Here is a 23,300-nt window from a genome sequence, read left to right on the forward strand (position 1 = left end):
TTCATATGTCTTTAACACTAAAAAGAATTCGGTTCATCTCTCTCGGACTTCGGTAAAATCTTAATTCACCTATTTCAGACTCTAGTATACAACTTGTGAGCTGGTAGTATTGTCTGTGTCTGACTGAATCTTGATAGGTTCCCACTTCATATGTTCCTTCATATGGTTCAAGCCTATTTTTACCATGTAACAACAAACATTTCCCCAAAACAGTCCACTTGCAAGACAAGTCCTTGGTTTAAATCTGAAATTTTTACCGATTTAACAATCTATTGAATGAGTAGCATGTGAGTTCTTATTTCTGAAATCTATAACCCAAAGCTAATTTAAGTAAAGCAAACTTCCGAAAGCTACTGAAAAAAAAAATAGTTAAGCACTGGATCATAATAGTGGAACAATCAGTCACTAGTTTAACAACCTATTTGTACGTCAACATTCCACATATATTCAACATACCTGAAAGAACTATTACGGAGAAATAATTTCAAATTGTCTATATCAATCTCATTACTATCATGCTATGCTCTATTTTAATATGAAACCGTTGAAAATCTCTTCAATTATCAAGATCAATGACGGTTTCCCAGGGTACATTCTGTGATTCAAGCTTGTTTAAGTCTGAAATTTTTTACCAATTAACAATCTATTGAAAGAGTAACATGTGTTTTTTTATTTCTGAAATCTGTAACCCAAAGCTGATTTAAGTAAAGCAAACTTCCGTAAATTGCCAAAAGAAAAAAAAGATATTAGTCAAGCACTAGATCATTATAGTGGAACATTCAGTCGCTTATTTCATAACCTATCAAACAGTTTGTGGTAACGAACTGTAAGTAAGGAGCGACCTGGCTTAATGGTAACCGAAACTCTAAAGAACGGAATTTTGATACCAATAGATGCATCAAAAGAATCAGATTTTAATGCTAATTTCAAATATATAAGTTTCATCAAGTTTAGTCTTACTAATCAAAAGTTACGCGCCTGAGAAAATTTGGCTGATTTTAGAAAAAAGGGAGAAAGACCCCCTAAGATTATAGAACCTTAATAAAAATCACACAATCATATCCAACATATAAGAGAACCCTACTGTAGAGGTTTCAAGCTCCTATCTAAAAAATGTGGAATTTTGCATTTTTTGCTAGGAGAAACATCCCGGATGCGTGTTTATTTGTTTTTTTTTTCCAGTGTTGATCGTATTGACCCAGTGATCCTAGAATTTCTTGAGAGGGCTCATTCGAGCAGAAATTAAAATTTCTAGTGCCCTTTTAAAGTGACCAAAAAAAATGGAGGGTAACAAGGCCCCCTCCCACGCTCTTTTTTTTCCCAAAGTCACCCGATCAAAATTTAGGGATGGCCATTTTGTTCAGCATGGTCGAAAATATGATAACTATGTCTTTTAGGATGAATTAATCCGCCGAAGTCCCCGGGGGGAGGCCTGAAAGTTATGAACTTTACCCAATGTTAACATATAGTATTGGTTATTGGGAAGTATACAGACGTTTTCAGGGGGGATTTTTTCTCTTAGGTGGAGGGGGGGGGTCAGGGGTTATATGGGAGGATCTTTTCATGAAGGAAGTTTTTATGGGGGAAGGGGCATTGCTATGAAGGGGGCGCCGGATTTCCCATCATTATTAGAGAAAAAGATCAGAAATTAAATTAAAAAAAAGTTTTTCAACTGAAAGTAAGGAGCAACAGCAAAACTTAAAACGAACAGAAAATATTACGTGTATGATTGCGTTCACCCCCTAGTCAATACCTCGCTCTTTAAGCCAAAGACTTTTTAGTACTTTCATAAGAGCTATTTATTCTAATTAAATGCCTTTGTGATTAAGGGGTGATTTTTAAAGAACTAGAAAACAATTCGAAATTTAGCTTAAAGAGCAAGTTACTGACTAGGGGGCGGAACCTCTAATATACGTATTAAATATAAATAAATATAGAAATTTGTAACGTCAATTAATTCGTAAGTTACGTATATTTATTGCTAATAAAAACGTTCGAAAACAAAATTAAACAAGTTTCGAGAAAGCCATTTAACCAAATAAAAGTAAAATTAATATGCAAATTTTGTTATAATTATTCATGTACGGTGAGCCAATATCAAAACCTGCATTAATTCAAAAACGTTCAAAAGTTAATTGAAAAAAAACAAGTTTTTTTTAACTGAAAGTAAGGAACGACGTAAAACTTAAAACGAACAGAAATTATTCCGTATTATGAAAGGGGCTGTCCCCTCCTCAACGTCTCGCTCTTTACGCTAAAGTTTGACTTTCTCACAAATCTATTTTTTTTAAAAAATAAAAAACTTTAGCGTAAAGAGCGAGGCGTTGAGGAGGGGACAGCCCCTTTCATATACGGAATAATTTCTGTTCGTTTTAAGTTTTACGTCGTTCCTTACTTTCAGATAAAAAAACTTGTTTTTTTTATTTATTTAATTTATCCTACGTCAATCTGCCACATATATTCACTTGATAGAACTATTACACAGAAATCCTTTCAGATTATTTATGTCAATCTCATTACTATCATATTATGCATGCTCAATTCTAAAATGAATCCGTTAAAAATTTCTTTAATTATCAAATTCCAAGAAGGTTTCTCTGGGTACATTCCGTAATTCAAGCTTGTCTCTATCTTGCAACAACAAACATTTCCCTAAAACAGGCCACTTGCAAGACAGATCCTCGATTTAATTGTGAAATTTTTACCATTTTAACAATCTATTGAATGAGTAACGTGCGTGTTCTTATTTCTGAAATCTGTAACCAAAAGTTGATTTAAGTAAATCAAACTTCTGTAAATTGCAAAAAAGCTGGTAAATTTCCAATTTAAAGAAAAAATTCAAAGTAAAAGAAAAAACTAAGTTTAAGAAGGAAGGGGTTGGGGTGGTGGGCATTGGGTTCCTTTGAGGTTGGACATGAAGGATCATAAGTTCCCTCTAAAAGAAGTGTTGATATCAGCAATCATTCCCATGAATATGATAATCCTAGTGATTACACTATGCCTATGGGCAAAAAGTTGGGGGAGTGGTATTGGGGGCCCCTTGGAGGTGGGATATCGATGATAATAAGTTCCCTTTAAAAAAGTGCCATAAAAACTGATTCATTTGGGGACATAAGTTCACCGGTTTACTTTACCCAAGCGTAAAGTAAACCGTTTCTTTTTTTTCATATGAAAAAAAGGGGTAGCAGAATTCTCGATTTTGATTAATTAAAATTCTGTTCGTATTATTAAATGTGTCCAATTTACTAAGGATATATCTCTTGTACTATGCTTATGTATGTAGGTCATTGCCCTAATTTTGTTCTGTTTGAATATTGTCCTATATGTTTCATCTTTAATACAATAATGAGGTTTTTAGGGTATATTCTTTAGTGCCTCAGGCTGTAAGTTCCGGAGTATTGCCCCTAACACTGCTCTCATAACATGTTATGATTTAGTTCAACACTCCCCTCAATATTCCCTGAAAGATTCATCTTAATGCCATGTGTATTTCGGGAAAGTAGAAGTCAAACATGCACACCTTTCTCAATAACATATACTATATGTAAACAATGAAAAAATTGCATAACTTGCAGCCCTTGCCCTGAGGAGTCGGGGATGGGGGGGGGGAGTTGACATCAGCAAACGCATAATCACTGAAACTTTCAACAATGCTGAAAAAATGATGTCTCAAAACTTTGTTGGGATGTTTCTAATGGAAAATAATCGTCGGGGGGGGGGGGGGGGTCTCAAATCACTGACCCTGAAAAAGGCTCTATAACTTCCGATTTAAAATCAAAGGAAATCCATCTCTATTTAATACGACCAACCATTCTTGCCCCTTATATGCCCCCTTATATGCCCCCAGGGCATAATTTAAAGGGCGTTTTATCAACCCTAGAGACATTATTATATGTTCTTTGGACTATTTTGATCAAAATCGCCATCTCATAATTTCAATCAGATGCGTTTGGTGAAAAGAAGGGTTGTCGGGGGGGGGGTGGCGCTAAATGCCCTCCATAAAAAAAAATTAAATGAAAAAAATGTGCATTGCAAGTTTAATATACATATGCTGATTTTTATTCCTTAAAATCTAAATTAATTTTTGATATCTTAAAGTTATAAAAGTAAAAACATTTAAAAGATTTTTTTTCAGTAAAGTACAAATTATATTCTGGCTTTTAGAAAGCATAGGGTTTCGAACCCTACTCAGATTAATTTCTGCTCGTTTTAAGTTTGACTTATTTTAATTTTAGTTAGTTTTGGGCTTCATTTATTTATTGATACTGATTTATGGTAGTTGTGTTCTTGATAGTGTATTTGATTATATATTTTTTCATTTTTAGTTTAATGGAGTTCTTTACTTTTTTTGAAAAACTTATATTGTGCGAAAAGTTTTTTTTATTAATTTCTGTTTGTTTATATTGACATAGTCTTTTTCAGAGAGAAAGACTGAGCCTCTTCTAAAGTTAAACAACCGTCCCTCCCATACACACCTTAAATAGCCCCTGGGCATTACTTACAACCGTTGCCCCTAATATCTGGGGTCTGTTTCAGCCCCAAAAGGCTTGTTATATGATATTTAGACTATCAAGGAGGCACACTTTTACCTCTTTAAAGAGGCGACGCACCACAATTTTAAGCGATTTCCGGTCCTAGCGGTCGCAGAGAGACGGCGGTGATCGCATTTTGTAGCCTAAGCTCAAACTAAGAAACATGCAAAATTTCACCCCCTCCGACTTTATCCTCATGGGGGAAAGTGGGCCGGAAGTTTCGACCCTCCCACCACAGCCCCCTTTAACGTTGTCTGATTGGGCTGAAATTTAGAGGATAAGCTTTCCTAGGGCCTGGGAGCTTATCCTCAAAATTTCAGCTCAATCCGATCACTCCTTCCCTGTTTTCCAAAAACCAAATATAGCCACTTAATGTTCATCAAAAAATTGTTTTGTTAGCCACGCCTACAGGCCACAGTTGGCAACGGATCCGGGTGAATGAGGACTCATTCGAACCGGAATTTGACCTGTTAGGGCCTTTTGATATTTTCAGACCGAAAAATAACCCCCCGAATTTACATTTACGAAAAACCTCGTTTTTTCCCATATAAGCCCATGTTAGACGAATGCCACCAAGAGCTTGCATCGGCATTCGTCTCGGAACTACGTCATTCACTGATGAATGTCAAGAGATTTTAATTAAGTAAGTCGATAAAACCTTACGTCTCGTCTGATGAAAATTAAAAAAGGTTTTAATGGTATAAAAATAAAGCATTTTAGGATTGTTGCTTAATTTTTTTTCGTTTACAGGTGAGTCTCCACTGCTTTGATAACATGCCGTATACCCGCATGCTCGGAGAAAAGTTGATAAAAGAAAATCTTACTGTGTTTTTGATTTGAGTATTCAGGAATTAAAAGCCTTAACACAAGAATCTTGAAAAGCGGGGGGTTTGGGGGGGGGGGGGCGGCAGCCCCCAACTTTAACTCCTGAAACAATCAGCTAACAGTTAGTCAAGCAACAATAAATAATGAACTGTACAAAAATGTGCAGAAATTATTTGGAAAATAATACGTTTTCTAAAGAGTTAAAGAGGCTGAGTCACAAGTTCGAACCTTAATACGTACAGGGATTAGAGGGAACAGTGGGGGGGCTGCCGCCCCCCAAACCCCTGCTTCCGTATATGAAAAGGGGCTGTGCCCTCCTCAACGCCTCGCTCTTTACGCTAAAGTTTGACTTTCTCACAACTCTTTTTTTAAACAATAAAAACTTTAACGCACAGAGCGAGGCGTTGAGGAGGGCACAGCCCTTTTCATATACGGAAGCGGGGGTCTGGGGGGCGGCAGCCCCCCAACTGTACCTCCTAATCCCTGTACATTTTAAGGTTCGAACTTGTGACTCAGCCTCTTTAACTCTTTAGAAAACGTAGTTTTTTTCAAATAATTTTGAATCGAAGGGATATCTCAAAATTTCTATTAGACGCATTTCGGGACAAAATGGGGGGAGAGGGTAGCTGCCCTCTGATTACTCTAAAAAAGAGCACTAAAGTGTCTGATTACCAATCCAATGAGCCGCCTTTGTAGTTTATATGACCACACTCTTTCTATAAAAACTGTATATGTCTCCAGGGCATAACTTAAAACCCTTACCCTGAGGGCTGGGGGGATTTGTTATCCTCAAAGACATTATTTCCAGACCTTTCTGATTGGTTTAACAAAATGGCTATATCAAAATTTTGATTGGAAGCGTTTGGAGAAATGATAGGCGTGGAGAAATGATATTTGCCCTCTGATCACTTTCGACTAAAAAAAAAAGAGGACTTTCGACTAGTCCTCTCAGTTTCCAGTCGAATGAGCCCTTTTTGAAGCTTCTACGACAAAACTTTCTATAAGAACGTTACATGCCCCAAGGGCATAATTTACGACCTTTTTCATGAGGGCTATTGGGGGAGGGTTGTCACCCTCAGAGACATAATTTCCAGACCTTTCAACTATGTTGAACAAAATGGCTATATCAAAATGTTGATCGGAAATGTTTGGGGAAATGATGTGTAAATGTTTGGGGAAATGAATCCTTTTTGAAGTTTCTACGACAACGGTGGCAAAGATCTAATTCCCAGAGCTTTCAACTACGTTGAACAAAATTTCTATCTCAAAATTTTGATTGGATGTGTTTGTGGAAATGGTGGGCGTGAGAGGGGCGTTAGTTGCTTTCCAATCACTTTCGAATATTAAATAGAGCACTAGCGCTTTCAATTTCCAAACGAACGAATCCTTTTTGAAGTTTCTACGACAATGCTTTCTATAAAACCTTATATGCCCCCAGGGCATAATTTACAACCCTTGCGCTGAGGGCTGTGTGTCATACACAAAGACATAATTTCCGCACTTTTCAACTACGTTGAACGAAATTGTTATCTAAAAGTTTTTATTGTATGTCTTTGGGGAAATGGTGGGCGTGGGAGGGGTATTAGTTTTCTTCCAATCACTTTTGACTATGAAATCGAAATTTTTTACTATAAAATTTCCAATCGAATGAGCCCTTTTTGAAGTTTCTACGACAACTTTCTATAAATCTTGTGCCCCCAGGGCATAACTTAAAACCCTTAACCAGAGGGCTGTGAGGGGGGGGGGTACCATCCTCCAAGAGCTAATTTCCAAAACTGAAATTGATATCTCAAAATTTTGATTGGATGGGTTTGGGGAAATGGTGGGCGTGAGAAGGGGGTTTGTTGCCCTTCCATCACTTTCGACTATTAAATAGGGTACTAGCCCTTTCTATTTCTGATCGAATGGGCCCTTTTTGAAGTTTTTACAATATCACTGTCTATAAAAACCGTATATGCCCCCAGGGCATAACTTACAACCCTGGCCCTGAGGGTTCCAAGGGGGTTATCATTCTCAAAGACTTTTTCACAAGATTTAACTACGTTGAACAAAATGGATATCTAAAAATTGTGATTGGATTTGGGCGTGGGAGGGGGGTTAGTTGCCCTCCAATCACTTTTGACTATTAAAAATGGCACTAGCCCTTTCAATTTCCAATCGAGTGAGCCCTTTTTGAAGTTTTTACATCACTATCTATAAAAACCTTGTATGACACCAGGGCATAACTTACAACCCTTGCCCTGAGGGCTCTGAGGGGGTTATCATCCTCAAAGACCTAATTTCCAAAACTTTTAACTACGCTGAACATAATGGGTATCTAAAAAAAATTATTGGATGTGTTTGGGGAAAAGGTCGGCGTGAGAGGGGGTTAGTTGCCCTCCAATCACTTTCGACTATTAAAAAAGGCACCAGCCCTTTGAATTTCCAATCAAATGAGCCCTTTTTCAAGTTTCTACGACAAAGCTTTCAATAAAAACCTTATATGCCCCCAGGGCATATGTTAGAACCCTTGCCCAGAGGACTGTGGGGGAGTGTCATCCTCAAAGATATAATTTCCGGACCTTTCAACTACTTTGAACAAAATGGCTATCTCAAAATTTTGATTGGATGTGTTTGGATAAATAGTGGGCGTGGAAGGAGTGTTAGTTGTCTTCCAAACGCTTTAGACTATTAAAAAGAGCACTAGCAATTTCAATTTCCAATCGAATGAGCTCTTTTTGAAGTTTCTACGACAACGCTTTATATAAGACATTATATGCCCCAGGTCATAGCTTACAACCCTTACCCTGAGGGCTGTACGGGGGGGGGGGTAAAAGGTGGGCGTGAGAGAGGGGTTAGTTGCCCTCTGATCACTTTAGACTTTTAAACTGCGCACTAGCTCTTTTAATTCCCAAATGAATGAGCCCTTTTTGAAGTTTCTACGACAAGGATTTCTACCAAAACCTTATATGCCCCCAGGGCGTAACTTACAACCCTTGTCCTGAGGGCTGTAGGGGAGTGCCCTCCTCAAAAACATAATCTCTATCTTGAAATCTACTGTGCTGAACAAAATGGCTATCTCAAAATGTTGATTGGATGTATTTGGGGAAATGATGGGCGTGGAAGGGGTGGTAATTGCCTTTCAATCACTTTCGACTATTAAAAAGGGCACAAGCCACTCCAATGTCCAATCGGATGAGCCCCTTTCGAAGTTTTTACGACAACTCCTTCGATACGAAGTTCCCTGGTCTAGAACAAAAATAAATAAATAATACATTGTGCCGACATCGTTCTTTACTAAGGCAGCTTGAATAAGATGGAGAAGCATCCTCCTTTTTACACTCCTCATTCTGTAGAATTAAATAAGAGTTTATACATAGAGTATTTTTGAAAAAGACCAAAGATTAATCACTAAATGAGGAGCCTAATGCAACTAGAAAACTGTACCTGATTTACAAAATGGGGATAGTTATCTAAAAATAAGGTATTTTGTTAGTACTTTGATCAGAATGATTAAGTCAATGGCTATTTCAATGAAACTTAGGTTCGTATGGACTAAGAAGTGTGTTTTTTTCTGTATTTAATAACATTATGTTTTTTTTGCGTTTTCAATCTTAGTGGTTGAATGTTGAGATAGAATTAAAGGCCAGTCATTTAGTTTGTTGATTTAATGAAGTGTTTTTGATACAATATTACAAAAAAATTGTTTTTGTATTCTTTCTTTGATAAAATTTTCTTAAAAAAAAACTTTTTTTCTTATAGGTGGGGCTTTTCCTTACCCGGCTGCAGTACAGCAGACTTTGTTACTCTTACCACCGCCGGATTCATTCCATGGCCCATTTGCTATTGTTGACAGACTCATGGACACCATAATTAATATGACAATTTCTGAAGAATGTGAGTATGATTTCTTTGTATATGTATGCTATTCTATTTTAATGTAGCATTACCAGCTCGTTTTCAGCATGTCGAATATTATACATATTTTTTACAAGTCTGTTCCGTGTTGGTTTAAGGCTGTGGGGCTTTGTTAAAGCTTCCAAGAATTTTTTTTTTTTTACAGGAAAGGTGGGGGGGACTGTCAAGGAACTTTGGATTTTGTACCACAGGGTGATGGCAATTATTTATTCTCTGTTCGTCACAAAAGGGTAAATGCCACGGTTTTTTCCTAGTCGTCGAACAGTCTCTGTCAGACATTGGGTAGAAAACAAACCGAAGGAGGTCATAAAAATAAAACTGAAACAACAAAGAAATTAAAAAAACAATTAAATAAAAAAAATGATAGAAGTAGAATGAAAGAAAAATATTATAAATGATTAGTAGTTCCTCTTGCCAAGTTAAAAATATAATTCCAAAATCTAATGTTAAGATGGAAGTTTATGTACCTGTGGACACTCAAACAAGTCTGCTTTGCCTTCTTTAGAGCCACAGAGGTCACCCTCTCCCAAAAGTATTTTAGGTCATTCTTATTGTCTCGTGTGATTGATCTGTGGCTTTCCTTTTGTTTCTTCCTTGTGGGCGGCCTTGTAAAGCCATTTTAGGTGTAAGGTCGTCTTTGTGTATATCATCTCTAACTTGTGTATAACATCTCTAACCCATTTGAATTGACCTGTCACTATTTTTACATTCTGACATTAGCGACTGAAAAGGTAATCGATTGATGCCTGCAAAAGGATTCATCTGTAATGGACTCTGAATTTATATATCTGAGAAAAATAGAGATCTTTTGCATTTATGTAATTTCTCAGATTTCTACTAAGAAAAATTTTGAATTGTCAATCAACAGCTGCTATAATAGAACTTAATTTTTTTGGAAATATGTTTGAAGGGTAAAGAGGAATGTTAAGACACCCAAATAAACGCACATTTTAGCACAAAACTAATGTTTCTTTTTTGTTATTTAAGAAAATTATGCCCAAGCAATAGTGGAAGGCGTTTCTCGTTATTGCTCAGAACTTTTCTCAGAAAAGGTTTAAATAGAAAACGAAGCAGAAAATGGCTTTGATGCTGGATAAAGATTTATATTTAATATGAAATGAAAGTATTAAAAACGACCAAAAATTTCAATATTATAGTTAACTTTAAACGAAAAAAAAAACCTTTAAGCACTTTTTTTTAGGTAAATAATAATACAAATTATATTTTTGTTTATTCTTTCTTTAATTTCTGCAATAAAAAAAGAACAAATGGTAATGATCCGTAGCGGTTTTTTTGGTCTTTTCCTTCTTCTTCTATAATTCTAGGTTATCTTGATTTTTTTTTTTTTTTTCCCTTCTTTTCTTCTGTATCGTTTTGTTTGTCGGTAACGTGTTGCTAGGTGCTACAGTGAGTTGTTACTATTATTAGTAGTATTTTGTGCTTTTCTTATTTTTTTTTTTATATTATAGTTTGTTTAAGCTAATTTTTTCTTCTTATATTTTTTACCTTTTTCCCCGTTGATAAAGGCTTTTCGATGCGGAGCCTAAAATTTATCTGTCTGTAGGCATATCTAGATGATAATGATAAGGGATAAGAAGTAATCGACCAATCATATAGTATGTTTACAGGTAATTACTTGGTCAAAAAGAAAATTAGTAATCCTAATTTAGTCATCCTTACCTTACTCATCCATCCAATCACCTAGGACAAAACAGTAAGTACAAACCAATAGTCAAAAAATGATGTCCAAAATTGAGCAAGTTCAACATTAATAAATGTAAGTCATTGTCCCAAAACCAAGCTACACCTTAAGTCTACAAAATTTAATATTCCCCAAGTAATCACCAAAGATAAGGGCTCCTCAGAGGAAAACTCACTTGCCAATACCGGTTTCGGCGCTTAAATTTCCTGACCTAGGCAAATGAGCGCGCCTGCCATAGAGCCATATGACATCCCCTTATGTAGTGTTATCTGTGGAATATCTACAAGGAATACAATACCCAAAATATAAAAATACCCACAAAAAATTTGCAAAGCTTCATTCACCACCACTCACCTAGAACTGATTCAAAATAAAAACTACCCAAATCTGAAAGAATAACACTTCGGCCAGCTTACCTCCCATACTTGCATAACAACGACTGTCAACAAATACCCATTCACTTTCATGCAAAAAGTTCTAAGAACTTATTTCAACCTATCCTTTGTAACTAAGCACCTGCTTGTGTCGAAACAAACTCTAAATTCAGAAAATATAGGGAAGAGAAAAAATACATCCAACAAGTTACATCAAAATATCTTGATAATTTGTATTATGCTTAGTTAAAAGTTCATTATATTGAAAAGTAACTTTTTTAAAATGCCAAGCAATCTTTGAATGTATATTACTTGTAAGGAATGGGAAATTAACTATTTCAAAATTAAAATCATCAGTTTTATTATATATTTTAAAAATAAATTTATTATAATGTGAAACATTAATATCTAAATCTAGAAAATGGTCATTATTGCCTTTACCATTGCTGGGTTCCTCATTTAACTCTGATGGGTATATCTTATTTGAAATCTATAAGAGCTCTGCACAATTTATCACCAGAAGGTCATCTAAATATCTTTTATTATGTGAAAGCAAATATTTTATATTACTTGGGTGGAATTCCAATACTTTGCTTATACAGATTACCATTAAATTTTATAAAAGTATTAAAAAGAATAAAATTCTAGTAAAACGTAAATCATATCTAGCTATAACATCTTAACATATAACATCTTTAATAGTACTATTAAAGAAATTAGTCCATCTAGCCTTCTTATTTTAAGTATCAATTTTAGAAAAACCAAATTAGACAAAAGAAAATCTCTTAATAATCTTTTTTAAATTTACAAACACTAAATTAATTGGTAGATTTGTATATAATGTAGTGAAATCAACTGAGTCCACTCTTTTGGCTGACACTAAAGCCAGAGAATCTATTACTTGCAATGAATTATTAACGCTCCAATTTGGATTAAAATTAGAAATTTTTTTTAATTCTCTAGCAATATGCCTTAAATTTATTTTTAATTTTCCCTGAAATACACCACAGGTCAGTCGTTTATCTGGTAGGGCATCTGGCTGCACCAGCAATAAAGCGTGGTTTCGGGGGATTCTTATGAAATTTGGCCGTCCAATATAAAATAGTTAAATTTTTATCATTATCATTAACATTATTTAAAAAGTATATCTTCTATTCTTTCATTAAACTATTATTAACATCTTCAACCTTTTCGTATGTATTCATTGAACTTAGATCCTTTGATAAAACATCACAATATAGATTCTGACAGATTATTGCAAAATTATAATTAGCTATATCAATAGGTACAATTACAAAATCATTCTTTATATTAGCAATCGCTTGTTTTATCTTAGCGGTATAGAAAATTACCTCATTATTACGATTACTTGTATTATTATATATCTCATTTCTAACCCTATTAATAATTAGATTTTTCCAATTCTGAAAACTATTTTTATTAATTTTCTCTTTTTTGCACCACTTACCACTAAATAAATATAAATCATTATTTAATCCACTAAGCACATTAGAGGTTTTAGATGATTAGAAAGATGGAATTCAACCCCCATTTGGATTATACTCTGCAGAACCATTTGTGTTATTTTTGCTAAATCACTTGTTATATTATGTTTGCAAATTGGATTTACAAATGATAAAAAGTGCTCAGTTTTACAAACAGGTTTCCAATTACTATCCATGTCAAAAATTCTTAAGTATTAAATTATAATTAAAAATCATCTGTCCAATCGTTTTTGAGAACTTAAATGTTATAATCGGATTATTCTTATAATTTAAATTACTAGGAAGGGCCTGTTTCACATCACGCTGGTTTAAAATTCCAGAAAAATTTGTATCCTCCATTTGTTTACTTCTAAAATTTTTAGATAAATATAATCTCTTCCCCTTATTAACAGTCTTGTCAGACTTTTATATTTGAAATATATTTGGTTTTAGCTAAAATACACACCGTATCATAAATTAGTTTAGTTTTTGAACTTCATTGCGTATTATTATTTATAATCCAAAATAATTTTATTAAATTATTTTTGATAGCTTATTTAAATATTTTATTATACTAGCCATACTATTAGACTCAAAAAGCAGATAAATATCCCTCAAATAAATATTTAAATCTATATTCTTTTTTCTATTATTTTTCCTATGCCCCCTTGATCGATTTTTACGTTTAATGGGATGACTAAAAGAAGAATGATCCATTACTCCATTTATACAATTAACAACAACATTAAACATGTCTCCATATTTAGCCACCCGATCATTCAGCCCAAAAGGATATGCAGTACCGAGGGTATGGATCCAATAATCTTCACGTTTACGTAATTAATTTTTTTTCCCTTCTTTAGTTAAATTATTTAAATCCAACTTTTTAAAATTGTAATGGTTAAATTAGTTAAAGAGCAAGTACCATTATTACAGTGTTGTACTAGATAATGATTAGTTTTTTTCCCGTTAATTTGTCGCCTGAAAGCGGTTTTGCCAAAAATAAAAATTTTTGGCGAAACCGAGTTGCAAACGCCATCGGGTGTAAAAAAAATTCTCTTTTGAATGGTCTAATTGACATTGCTGTAAGACGTCTCTTGCCTGTATTTTGCAGTTTTCCTTGGCCGAGTCGCATATTTTTCGATTTCTTTAAAGCGGTTTTGCCAAATCGCAACGGGATTATAGCATGGTCCGTTTTGCCGAAAGTTGCTGATTGGCTGAACGCGACCTTGGATAAGCAGAAGACGATCTTTGTTATCTTAGTAAACAAGATGAACTTAGTGTTGCGACGTTTGTGAAGAAAAAAAGGTGGCTGAAAAAAATGGTACTGAATTATCTGATGAGGTCAAAACTTCTCATGCAAACATGTGAAAGGAAAAACTAGAAATTAAAGAAGATAGGGGTAAGGACTGGGTTTTGGATGACCGCGTATTGTGTTTTGATATGGAAAGCGTTTTTCTTTGCCAAAAGGGGATGTTTCGTCCTTTTTTTTTTACAAAAGGAAGATCACTTGCTTTAACTTAATTGCTATTTTTACCTTTCGCAGACATACATGAGAGCTAATCAAGAAAGTTTATTGTTGTTTGTGGTCAGAATGTCTTGCTGGTAGAAGTGGAAATGATATTGCCATTAGTCTTTGTGCTATTCTTGATAAGATTTTTACTACCTATCCTGACATCGGAAATTTAATTACATGGTCAGATTCATGTGTACCTCAAAATCGTAATCAAATAATGAGCTACGTTTTGCAAGACATCCTGAAGAACCATTCACACATCCAGAGTATAACGATGAAGTATTCTGACCCTGGCCACTCCAAGATTCAGGAGAACAATGCTGTTCACAGCGTCATTGAGAGGTCTTTGAAGCACATGGAAGTCTTTTCGCTGCTAGACTTGACAAAAAAGCTTTTGATTGTTCGGCCCTGTGACACGTTTGTCATTATTCAAATGACCAAGGGGAAGTTTTTGATTACGCCAAAACATCTAAATACTATAAGTATAGCTTAGTGCCATTTTCAAAGGTGAAATTATTACAGTTTAAGCAAGGACTAAGCAAAAGGGTGTTTTACAAAATTTCGTTTGTGGATACTACTCCTTTTGTAGCGCTGATTGCACCAGAGGCTAGCCCAGGGAGGCCACTCCCCAATGTGTCAGCAGGGAATTTTGTGGAAAGGTTGCTGCCTCCTGTACCTTCAAGTACAGTAGTTGAGTTGCCAGCAGCAAAAATAAAAGATGTAGAATTGTTTTACAGTTTCATGCCAGTAGAAGATGTGGTATATATGAAAAGTCTTATTAGAAGTTGTAACAGAGATGATGTACCTAGTACTTCAGCTGAAATCACAGTGTGTCCCGAAGCAGATTCTGCCGCTAATGCTCCAAAAGTCAAAACGAGAAATCGTTGATTGTCCAGTTAATTTTCAAAATAAAAATTTGTGTATCAGATGAAATACGTTTTGCCGAATATCTCATTTCTAATTCATGCTGAGCCAATTCCGTTTTGCTATATCTTACCTATGTTCCGGAATTTTAAGATGGTTTTGTCGAAACTGATATTCATTCCGTTTTATCTCAGGAAAGCCTCACCTTAGGCCAATGAAAACAAGCACAAGGATATAAGCGATTTTTCTTCTTAATCTTGAAACAAAAATCAACGCTCTAGCTATAGCTGATTCTCAGATACAAATGTCAAAATTTTCAAACTCGTTTTTCTCCCGTTTTTGGAAAGACATATTCGGCAAAACCGCTTTCAGGTGACGAATTTTTCTCCCGGAAATCTAACATACATGTTGTTAATACTTCCCCTGTTGTAATGCTTTCCCTGTTGTAATACTGTACCTTCAAGTACAGTAGTTGAGTTGCCAGCAGCAAAAATAAAAGATGTAGAATTGTTTTACAGTTTCATGCCAGTAGAAGATGTGGTATATATGAAAAGTCTTATTAGAAGTTGTAACAGAGATGATGTACCTAGTACTTCAGCTGAAATCACAGTGTGTCCCGAAGCAGATTCTGCCGCTAATGCTCCAAAAGTCAAAACGAGAAATAGTTGATTGTCCAGTTAATTTTCAAAATAAAAATTTGTGTATCAGATGAAATACGTTTTGCCGAATATCTCATTTCTAATTCATGCTGAGACAATTCCGTTTTGCTATATCTTACCTATGTTCCGGAATTTTAAGATGGTTTTGTCGAAACTGATATTCATTCCGTTTTATCTCAGGAAAGCCTCACCTTAGGCCAATGAAAACAAGCACAAGGATATAAGCGATTTTTCTTCTTAATCTTGAAACAAAAATCAACGCTCTAGCTATAGCTGATTCTCAGATACAAATGTCAAAATTTTCAAACTCGTTTTTCTCCCGTTTTTGGAAAGACATATTCGGCAAAACCGCTTTCAGGTGACGAATTTTTCTCCCGGAAATCTAACATACATGTTGTTAATACTTCCCCTGTTGTAATGCTTTCCACTTTCAGGAGAAGTAAAAATTGAAATTTTTTATTATATAAAGTGCTTTGTACGATAGACCGAGGGGTATATACCGAAACGTATTGGATACAGCTTTATAGTACTTTACATTCGTAAGACAGAAGAAAACATCATTTCCGTGAAACGCCCCCTCATGTCGCAGAGATTGAGAATTATAAATAACGAACTAACGTCGCGTTGTTTGCCATGCTATGCCTTTCTTTTAGTTATGATTTTACTTTAAATTTTCTGTATTCTTCATTATTTGATGCCTAAGCAATAAAATTTATAACTTGGGCTGATTATCTGCTCCTATTTTGAACTTACTGAAGTAAGAAAATGGACCTGTATAAATAGATAATGTATGAAAATGTGCGTATTGGAACTTTGCCAAAAAATTGGAACATTTAGCCAAGTCACACGAAACCCAGCATCCCAGTAATTTGGAAGATTCTAATTTTTAGATTGTCTTAATATTTTTTTTCAGAAAATTAAAGAAATAACTATTATTAAAGACTATTTTAAGTTTCTTTTTTATCAGATAAACCTGGTAGAGAAGAAGAAGGGGTATCGACAAAACTTTTTGATCTTGCCAAGTCTGTTCATTGGGTGGAAGAGGATGGAAAAGAAGAGAAAACTAAGAGGAAGAAAGCAGCAAAGACAAGGAATGATTCTGAAGAGGAGGAAGATGGTCAAAAAATTCCATCCTATGATATTTTTAGGATTCGACAACAAAAGAAAGTAAAAAAAATCTGATTTTTTTAATTGCTGTAATTACCTTAATAAAACTTTTTGCAATTGATTTTTTTTAGGATTTAAAGAGTGTAGTTTCTGAAGCAAAATGCCACCCTTTTAAAACGATTTACAGGCATGCACCTAGGGTGGGAGCTATTGGGTCTAGTCCCCCCTTTTCTCTGAAGAATCTAGACTATTACAATTTTATGCACTTTAGAGTATTTACTAATTTTCATCGAAGTTGAAAGTGACGGACAGTATTTTCGTTTCTTTACGTTCATATTTTGCCTATATAGCCTATAGACTAACCTGAATATTTTTTAAAATATATTTTTCACATAGGCCTAAGTTAGAAAATTCTCTGAGATCGAAACCCATTTAGAATGTGGTGGACTCCTCCCCCCTCTTTCTAGCTCTTTTGTGTGTACCTGAATGCTAACTTAATCTAAGACTCTAAACATGGAATTGAACAAAAATATTGAACCCTAAGTTATTAATATTCTGATACTTGAAATAATCTGAGACTTGTCACATTCAGGGGCGTCATTTGAGGGTGGGGGGGTATTTGCCCACTCCTGATTTTCTAGGGGGTCCAAGCTTCCGCCACAAAGGTCCCTTTGCCGGCCTTTTTTTTACTGAACATAATCTATTCTGTCAAATTGTTTTGAAATTACTGCACGCCATTAATCTACTTACGTTAATGAGACATTAGCATTATTTAGCATAAAGCTATTATCCTAGTACAAACTGGGTCGGGATAAAATTGGAAATGGAGTGACAGAATTGTTTGTGATCTTGTTGACTCAACATCTTATTTGTTTGTTATCATGAGTTTATCAGAAGCTCAAAAGTGGAAATTGGCAGCCTTGAAGAAGGAGAAAGAGGTTGAAAATCAGTCTCCTCTGATTAGATGGATTTAGAAACCGAAACTGTGTGAACCAGTTCAGCAAATTTGTGTTTCTGTTCTTTTGGGTTTCAGTTTTCTGTGCCACCTTTTGAGTTTCTTTTGCCAAGTCGTAGTCGCGATTAGGACTAAGCCCCCTTTGAACGGTCGCTCACAGTTTTGCGGACTAAAAGAGCTGAATTTGCGATGAAAAGGATTTTCCGTGTTTTTTTTTTTTTTCGTTTATGAGAAACACGGTTCGCATACTCTCAAATTAAGCATTATTATGAAAATCGTTACTAATTAGAGAAAACTTGGGAAATTTGATCTTACTACCTTAAAAAAAAATAGGAAAAGCTGCATTCAGGAAATTTCAAGCATCTGATATTGATGTTAATACAACAATAGTCTGATTAGACTATGACAAAAAAGTCGTAGTTGCGCGTACGACTAAGCTCCCTCTGAACGGTCACTCACATTTTTGCGGACTAAAGGAACTGAATTTCCGATGAAAAGGATTTTTTTTTTTTTTTTTTTGTCATTTATTAGCAACACGGTTCGCATACTCTTAAATTAAGCAGACTCTGTCGATTATTAGGAAAACCGTTATTATTAAGGAAAAATTTAGGAAATTTGAGCATACTACCTAAAAAAAAGTAGGGAAAGCTGCATTCAGAAAATTTCGAGAATCTGGTCTTAATGTAAATACAATAATCATCAGTCCAAGGTACAGAGTGTCAAGAATACTGTAACAGTGATTGTGACAGCCGTGGATTATTGGAAAATGCCTTTCTACGAAAGACCACCGTGGAAACAAACGGTTTCCGAACTAAGCAAAGTTTGTACAATTCTTGTTCCCGCTGTCATTTTTGAACGTAGCTTCAGAGAGACTGTTCTGCTCACTCTAGGAAGTAAAGACAGACATAAGGAATCGTTTGGCAATGGTAACTCTGGCTTCCACGATTCAGATGAAACTTAGAATGAAACGAGCCGGAGTTGATGCAGACAAACTGACGATGCAGGCAAACCCCTCAGAAAGAGGTTAAAAGGAGTAGTAGCGTCTGCCAGTGCAGCTTAGTTGAATGTTCAAATAAAAAACCATGTTTGTTTATAGGGCTTAGTTAGCAGCCTTCGTTTTAGTCGCTTATCTCGCGTCTTATCTCCTTCGCGTATAACATTTCTTGTTCATTTTTCAGAGCAAAACGCCGTTTTCTCTTTTCGTTTAAGCCCTTCGTTTTCGTCGTTTTCTTATTTTGATTTTTACCATAATAACAAAATGACAGGTTCTTTATGTTCTTTAATTTATTAATACATAACTATGCACAACCATAACTATGCCACCTATAATACACAACCATAAACTATGCCACCTATATTAATACACAAGAAAGTTTAAGAAAAATATCAAAATATAAAATAGATAAAACATAAAATATTTCACAATCCTCAGTGCATTTAGAAGGCCTAGACTTCAGATTGGAAATGAGAATTCTTTTTCCAAATCCTAAATCTGAAATACTTGTTGAGTGTAGAGTCGATGGGAAGTTAACTGAAGTTCTGGAAATTATAAAAATACCCTGCATCTAAAAAAAAAGAATTAGTCAGATTAAGAGAAAACTATTCAAAAAACTAGTAAGGCATGCTATCCCCGTCCCGTCTATTGTTGCTACTAAAAGCAAAAAATTTGCATGAAGAGCTTGGTGCGAATTCTGCAAGTGAGGCTGTTGAAGAAGTGACGGGGGTAGCTTACTCTGTTGAAGAAAAATAAGTAAAATCTAGTTTTCAGGCCTTTGTGACGTAGATTGCTTCTGTTGTAGATTTCTAGTACAAACATTACATCTCCATCATTTTGTCTTAAGAGGACAGTAAAGAAACCCAGGTTGTGATGTAGTTAAATCAGATACTCAATAAAATTCTTAGCAAGAAAGTGATTTCAACATTAATAGTGTTAATGATACTAACTCTTTTGAAGAATCAGATGTACAAACACACCCTATGAACAGTACAAACCTACTGTTCACCCTATGACCTCAGCAAGGACAAATTCAACTGCAATAACAAAAAATGTAATTTGAAAAGCACGTGAATGCTAGATAGTTGCTGTATTGAAAGTGACCAAGATCTTAATCCTCATTGATGAATCGACAGACAGAACAACAACGATATTTCTTGTAATAATTGTTGCCTATTTTTCTCTGGAAGAGCAGAAACCTCTCGAGCAGTTTTTTCAATATCAGTTATTTCTGATGCAACAGTTAAAGGGTTGAAAAACTTAATTGCAGATGAATTTATTAAAATAAGAAAAAAATACCACTGACACACATTGTTGCCTTTGTTTCGAAAAATGCTAGTATCATGCTAGGATCCTAAGATGCCTTAGCATAGTCTTTGAAGGATGACCTTCCATAGCTTGCAACCTTCGGTTATATCTGCTATTCGTTTACCCTTTGCTCAGCTGCTGCGTGTGCTGCCTTAGACCCGTGTGTTTTGCAGTTCAGTCATAAAATTTCTTAGTTTTATTGCGTTTGGCCCAAATGGAAAATATAATTTAGATAGTGCCAGCCATTTTCTGATATAGTTGAGCGCTGTCTGATTTACCCTTGCAAAACGAGATGGCTGGCCATGGAAAGTGTGGCTTAACATCTTCTAGAACAATATGGGATATGTAACCTTTATTTTAATCTTATCTTGCAGATATTATACCATCCACTAGCGTCCTTTACAACGCACTAATAAGCAATGATTTTAAATTACATTATTTGTTTCTCGGTTAAATTCTAACAGTGGTGAATCAACTTAATGTGGAGTTTCAGAGTGAAGAGGTACAAGTTTATTTACTTGTTAATAAGAAGAAAAGCTGATTGAAAGAAATAATGTCAAATTTCATCAAAGCAGATGTTTTGGCTCGCACTAGCCCATTTGCTATAGAAGTTACCAAGTCTGGTAATCTGCAAAAACTTTAAACATTTTTTTTGGAGCGAAATTTGAAGCGCATACCAGTAAGAGAGGAGAAGATCTTGAACACTGAATATTCAACAATGTGCTGTTCAAATTGATAACTTTCTATTAAAAGTTATATTTATAAATCAAATCATGAATCACTGCCTGTGACCCTCTTCTGAAGTCACTCAAATGTTAAATTCGACTATTACCATTTATGGTACAGTTTCCTCCATTGCTTTGATGCACAGTGGATTTTCTGCAACTTTAGGTTTTGAATAAGATTTGTTCTCCACCAAGTGGGAAATGAATTTGCATATTGATGATGAAATCAGTTAGTGTCACTCGGGCCCCTATTTCGGACTTCTATTTTTAAAGGGAAAGAAAGATTTGATACGCAACTCAACACAGTATCTAGAGAGATTGCACAGGTATTTTGAATGGGAGTATGCTATCAAAATCAGGTAGAAGCTTTCTTAAACAAAGCACCCTGTTCGTGAAGGCTGAAGAGATCTGAAGAGTTTCAACATTATTCATTGATTTAATTTGGTAGCAAGCTAAGAAACTGATGTGGCTGTATTGGTTCATAACCTCCTATTGTGTAATTATCGAAATTTTACTATTTTGGTTGCATTGAAATGTAACAGGAAAAGATTCTTTTAATAAAACAGTGGACTAAGGGATGTGTATATTAAAGGGTCTCTGCAAGATGAATGAAAATTGATATGAATAGCAGTCAGATTTTAGGCGGCTACCCCCCCCCCCTGGACAATAGGGCTTGGTACTTGTCTAGAATCCGGAAAACACGCAAGATTGACTGCATCGAGAAAGACTGAGTGCTACAGAAAAAAACAGGTTTTTACTGCCTTGTGAGGCGTTGCTCAGTCCGTAACAAAGATTTAGACTTTAGTTTTTTGGGGTTGAAGGGGCAAAAAAAAAGTACTTAGGTTAGGTTAGGTTACGTATTTAGTATATGCTATGTTTTACCTCCACCCCCCTAATGTGCAAATATATAGCCCAAATTTGTTTCTGAACTATTTTCTGAACTATTATATTTTCATCCTATTTTGTTTTATTTCATTAGCATTAACGAAACTTCATTTCTCGCGTATTTTCTGGATTCCAGACAAGTACCTATGGTTTTACCAATTGGAGAATTTTATTCGAGTTGTGTGTGTTTTTTTTTTAGTTTTGTTGAGAAGATCTAAGGAAAGTGAAAGTGTAATTTACACACCATAAGTATCTTAAAAACTTAGAAAAAAAAAATCGCAAACACATTTTTGTTGAAAGGACTTCCATATGAATTTTTGCGATTTTTGACAGTAGCGGGCACCAAATTAAAATAAAAGAAGAAAATACGTAGGCGAAAAATCATCGAAATTAAGCTAAAAACATATGGCACCAAAAGTTTAAGAAACTTTAGTTTCGCTTTGAAAGCATAGTTGGCTTTGGGAACCAACACATTCTTATGGTTTCAGTTTTTACGGATGAAAGCGTTGTCAAATTCTACGAGTTAGTTTTTTTTTACCTTCCAAGTGTAAAACTACCACAAATCACCATTCATAAATAAATGAAACCCAAAACGAACAGAAATTGCAATTGGTAACCAAGTAAAACTCAATACGTGCAAAAATTAAAAAGATCGGGCTGACAACCCCCATGTCTTCTCAAGACCAGAACATAACGTGGAATTCATTAAAAAAAAAAAAAAACTGGATTGTCAGTTTAGTATACATATTCTTGTAGTTATTCCATAAAATCTTCATACTTCTTTATTTATTATGTGTCACACATGTGATTATAGCCCAAATGTGTTTCTAAACTATTATATATCAATCCTATTTTATTTTATCTCATTAGCATTAACCAAACTTGAATTCTTTCATGTGTACCATGTAATGCACAAGTACCACAAACATTTAAAATGCATTTTGTTTTCAGTTAAGTGCAAATTATTTTCTGGTCTTGAAATGGCATGGTGATTATCAGCCCTACTCATGTTCATTTTTACTCGTTTTGAGTTTGACTCGGTTATTTATTGAAAATTTTGTTCGTTTTGGATTAATTTATTTTTTGGGATTTGTTATAAGGGATTTGTGGTAGTTTTACGATGTGATAGTTCCTCCTCGGAAGTTTTCATAAAAAATACCCCCCCCCCCACACACACCCAACTCTTAGTTGAAAGTTACACTTGCAGAAAGTTTCATCTGGAAACTATATCCCAAGAAAATCCCCCCCCCCCATTTACAGAATGACACTATACAATTCCAACCCAGTAAAAACTTCCCCTGTATGAGTCCCTTAACATCTCCACATCTAAAATTGAGTCGGTAAGACAAATAAAAATAGTTTTGTATAGGAATTCTAGCAAACCAATGTAAAATTGCCCCTGGAAAGCTCAGCTCCCGGAAACTTCCTTCCCCACGGAAAATTCTCCCTCTGGGAAATCCTCACGGGAGAAAT

The 23,300-nt window shown here is 35.0% G+C and overlaps 1 protein-coding gene across 1 annotated transcript in view; it reads left to right on the plus strand.

The window, feature by feature from the left end:
• su(f) (cleavage stimulation factor subunit su(f)) overlaps nucleotides 1-17,081 on the plus strand; it is a 76,617-nt gene extending 59,536 nt beyond the window's left edge. The window contains exons 12-13 of the mRNA XM_089090679.1: nucleotides 9,099-9,233; nucleotides 16,821-17,081. Of these exons, the coding sequence (XP_088946805.1) occupies nucleotides 9,099-9,233; nucleotides 16,821-17,035 (350 nt within the window). The 3' untranslated portion in view covers nucleotides 17,036-17,081. The remainder of the gene's footprint in view (nucleotides 1-9,098; nucleotides 9,234-16,820) is intronic.
• Nucleotides 17,082-23,300: the final 6,219 nt, after the last annotated feature.

The sequence above is a fragment of the Artemia sp. Qi Xiang Cuo genome, chromosome 6 (genome assembly GCF_049724085.1).
Source record: "Artemia sp. Qi Xiang Cuo chromosome 6, ASM4972408v1, whole genome shotgun sequence".
NCBI classification, from domain to species: Eukaryota; Metazoa; Arthropoda; class Branchiopoda; order Anostraca; family Artemiidae; genus Artemia; species Artemia sp. Qi Xiang Cuo.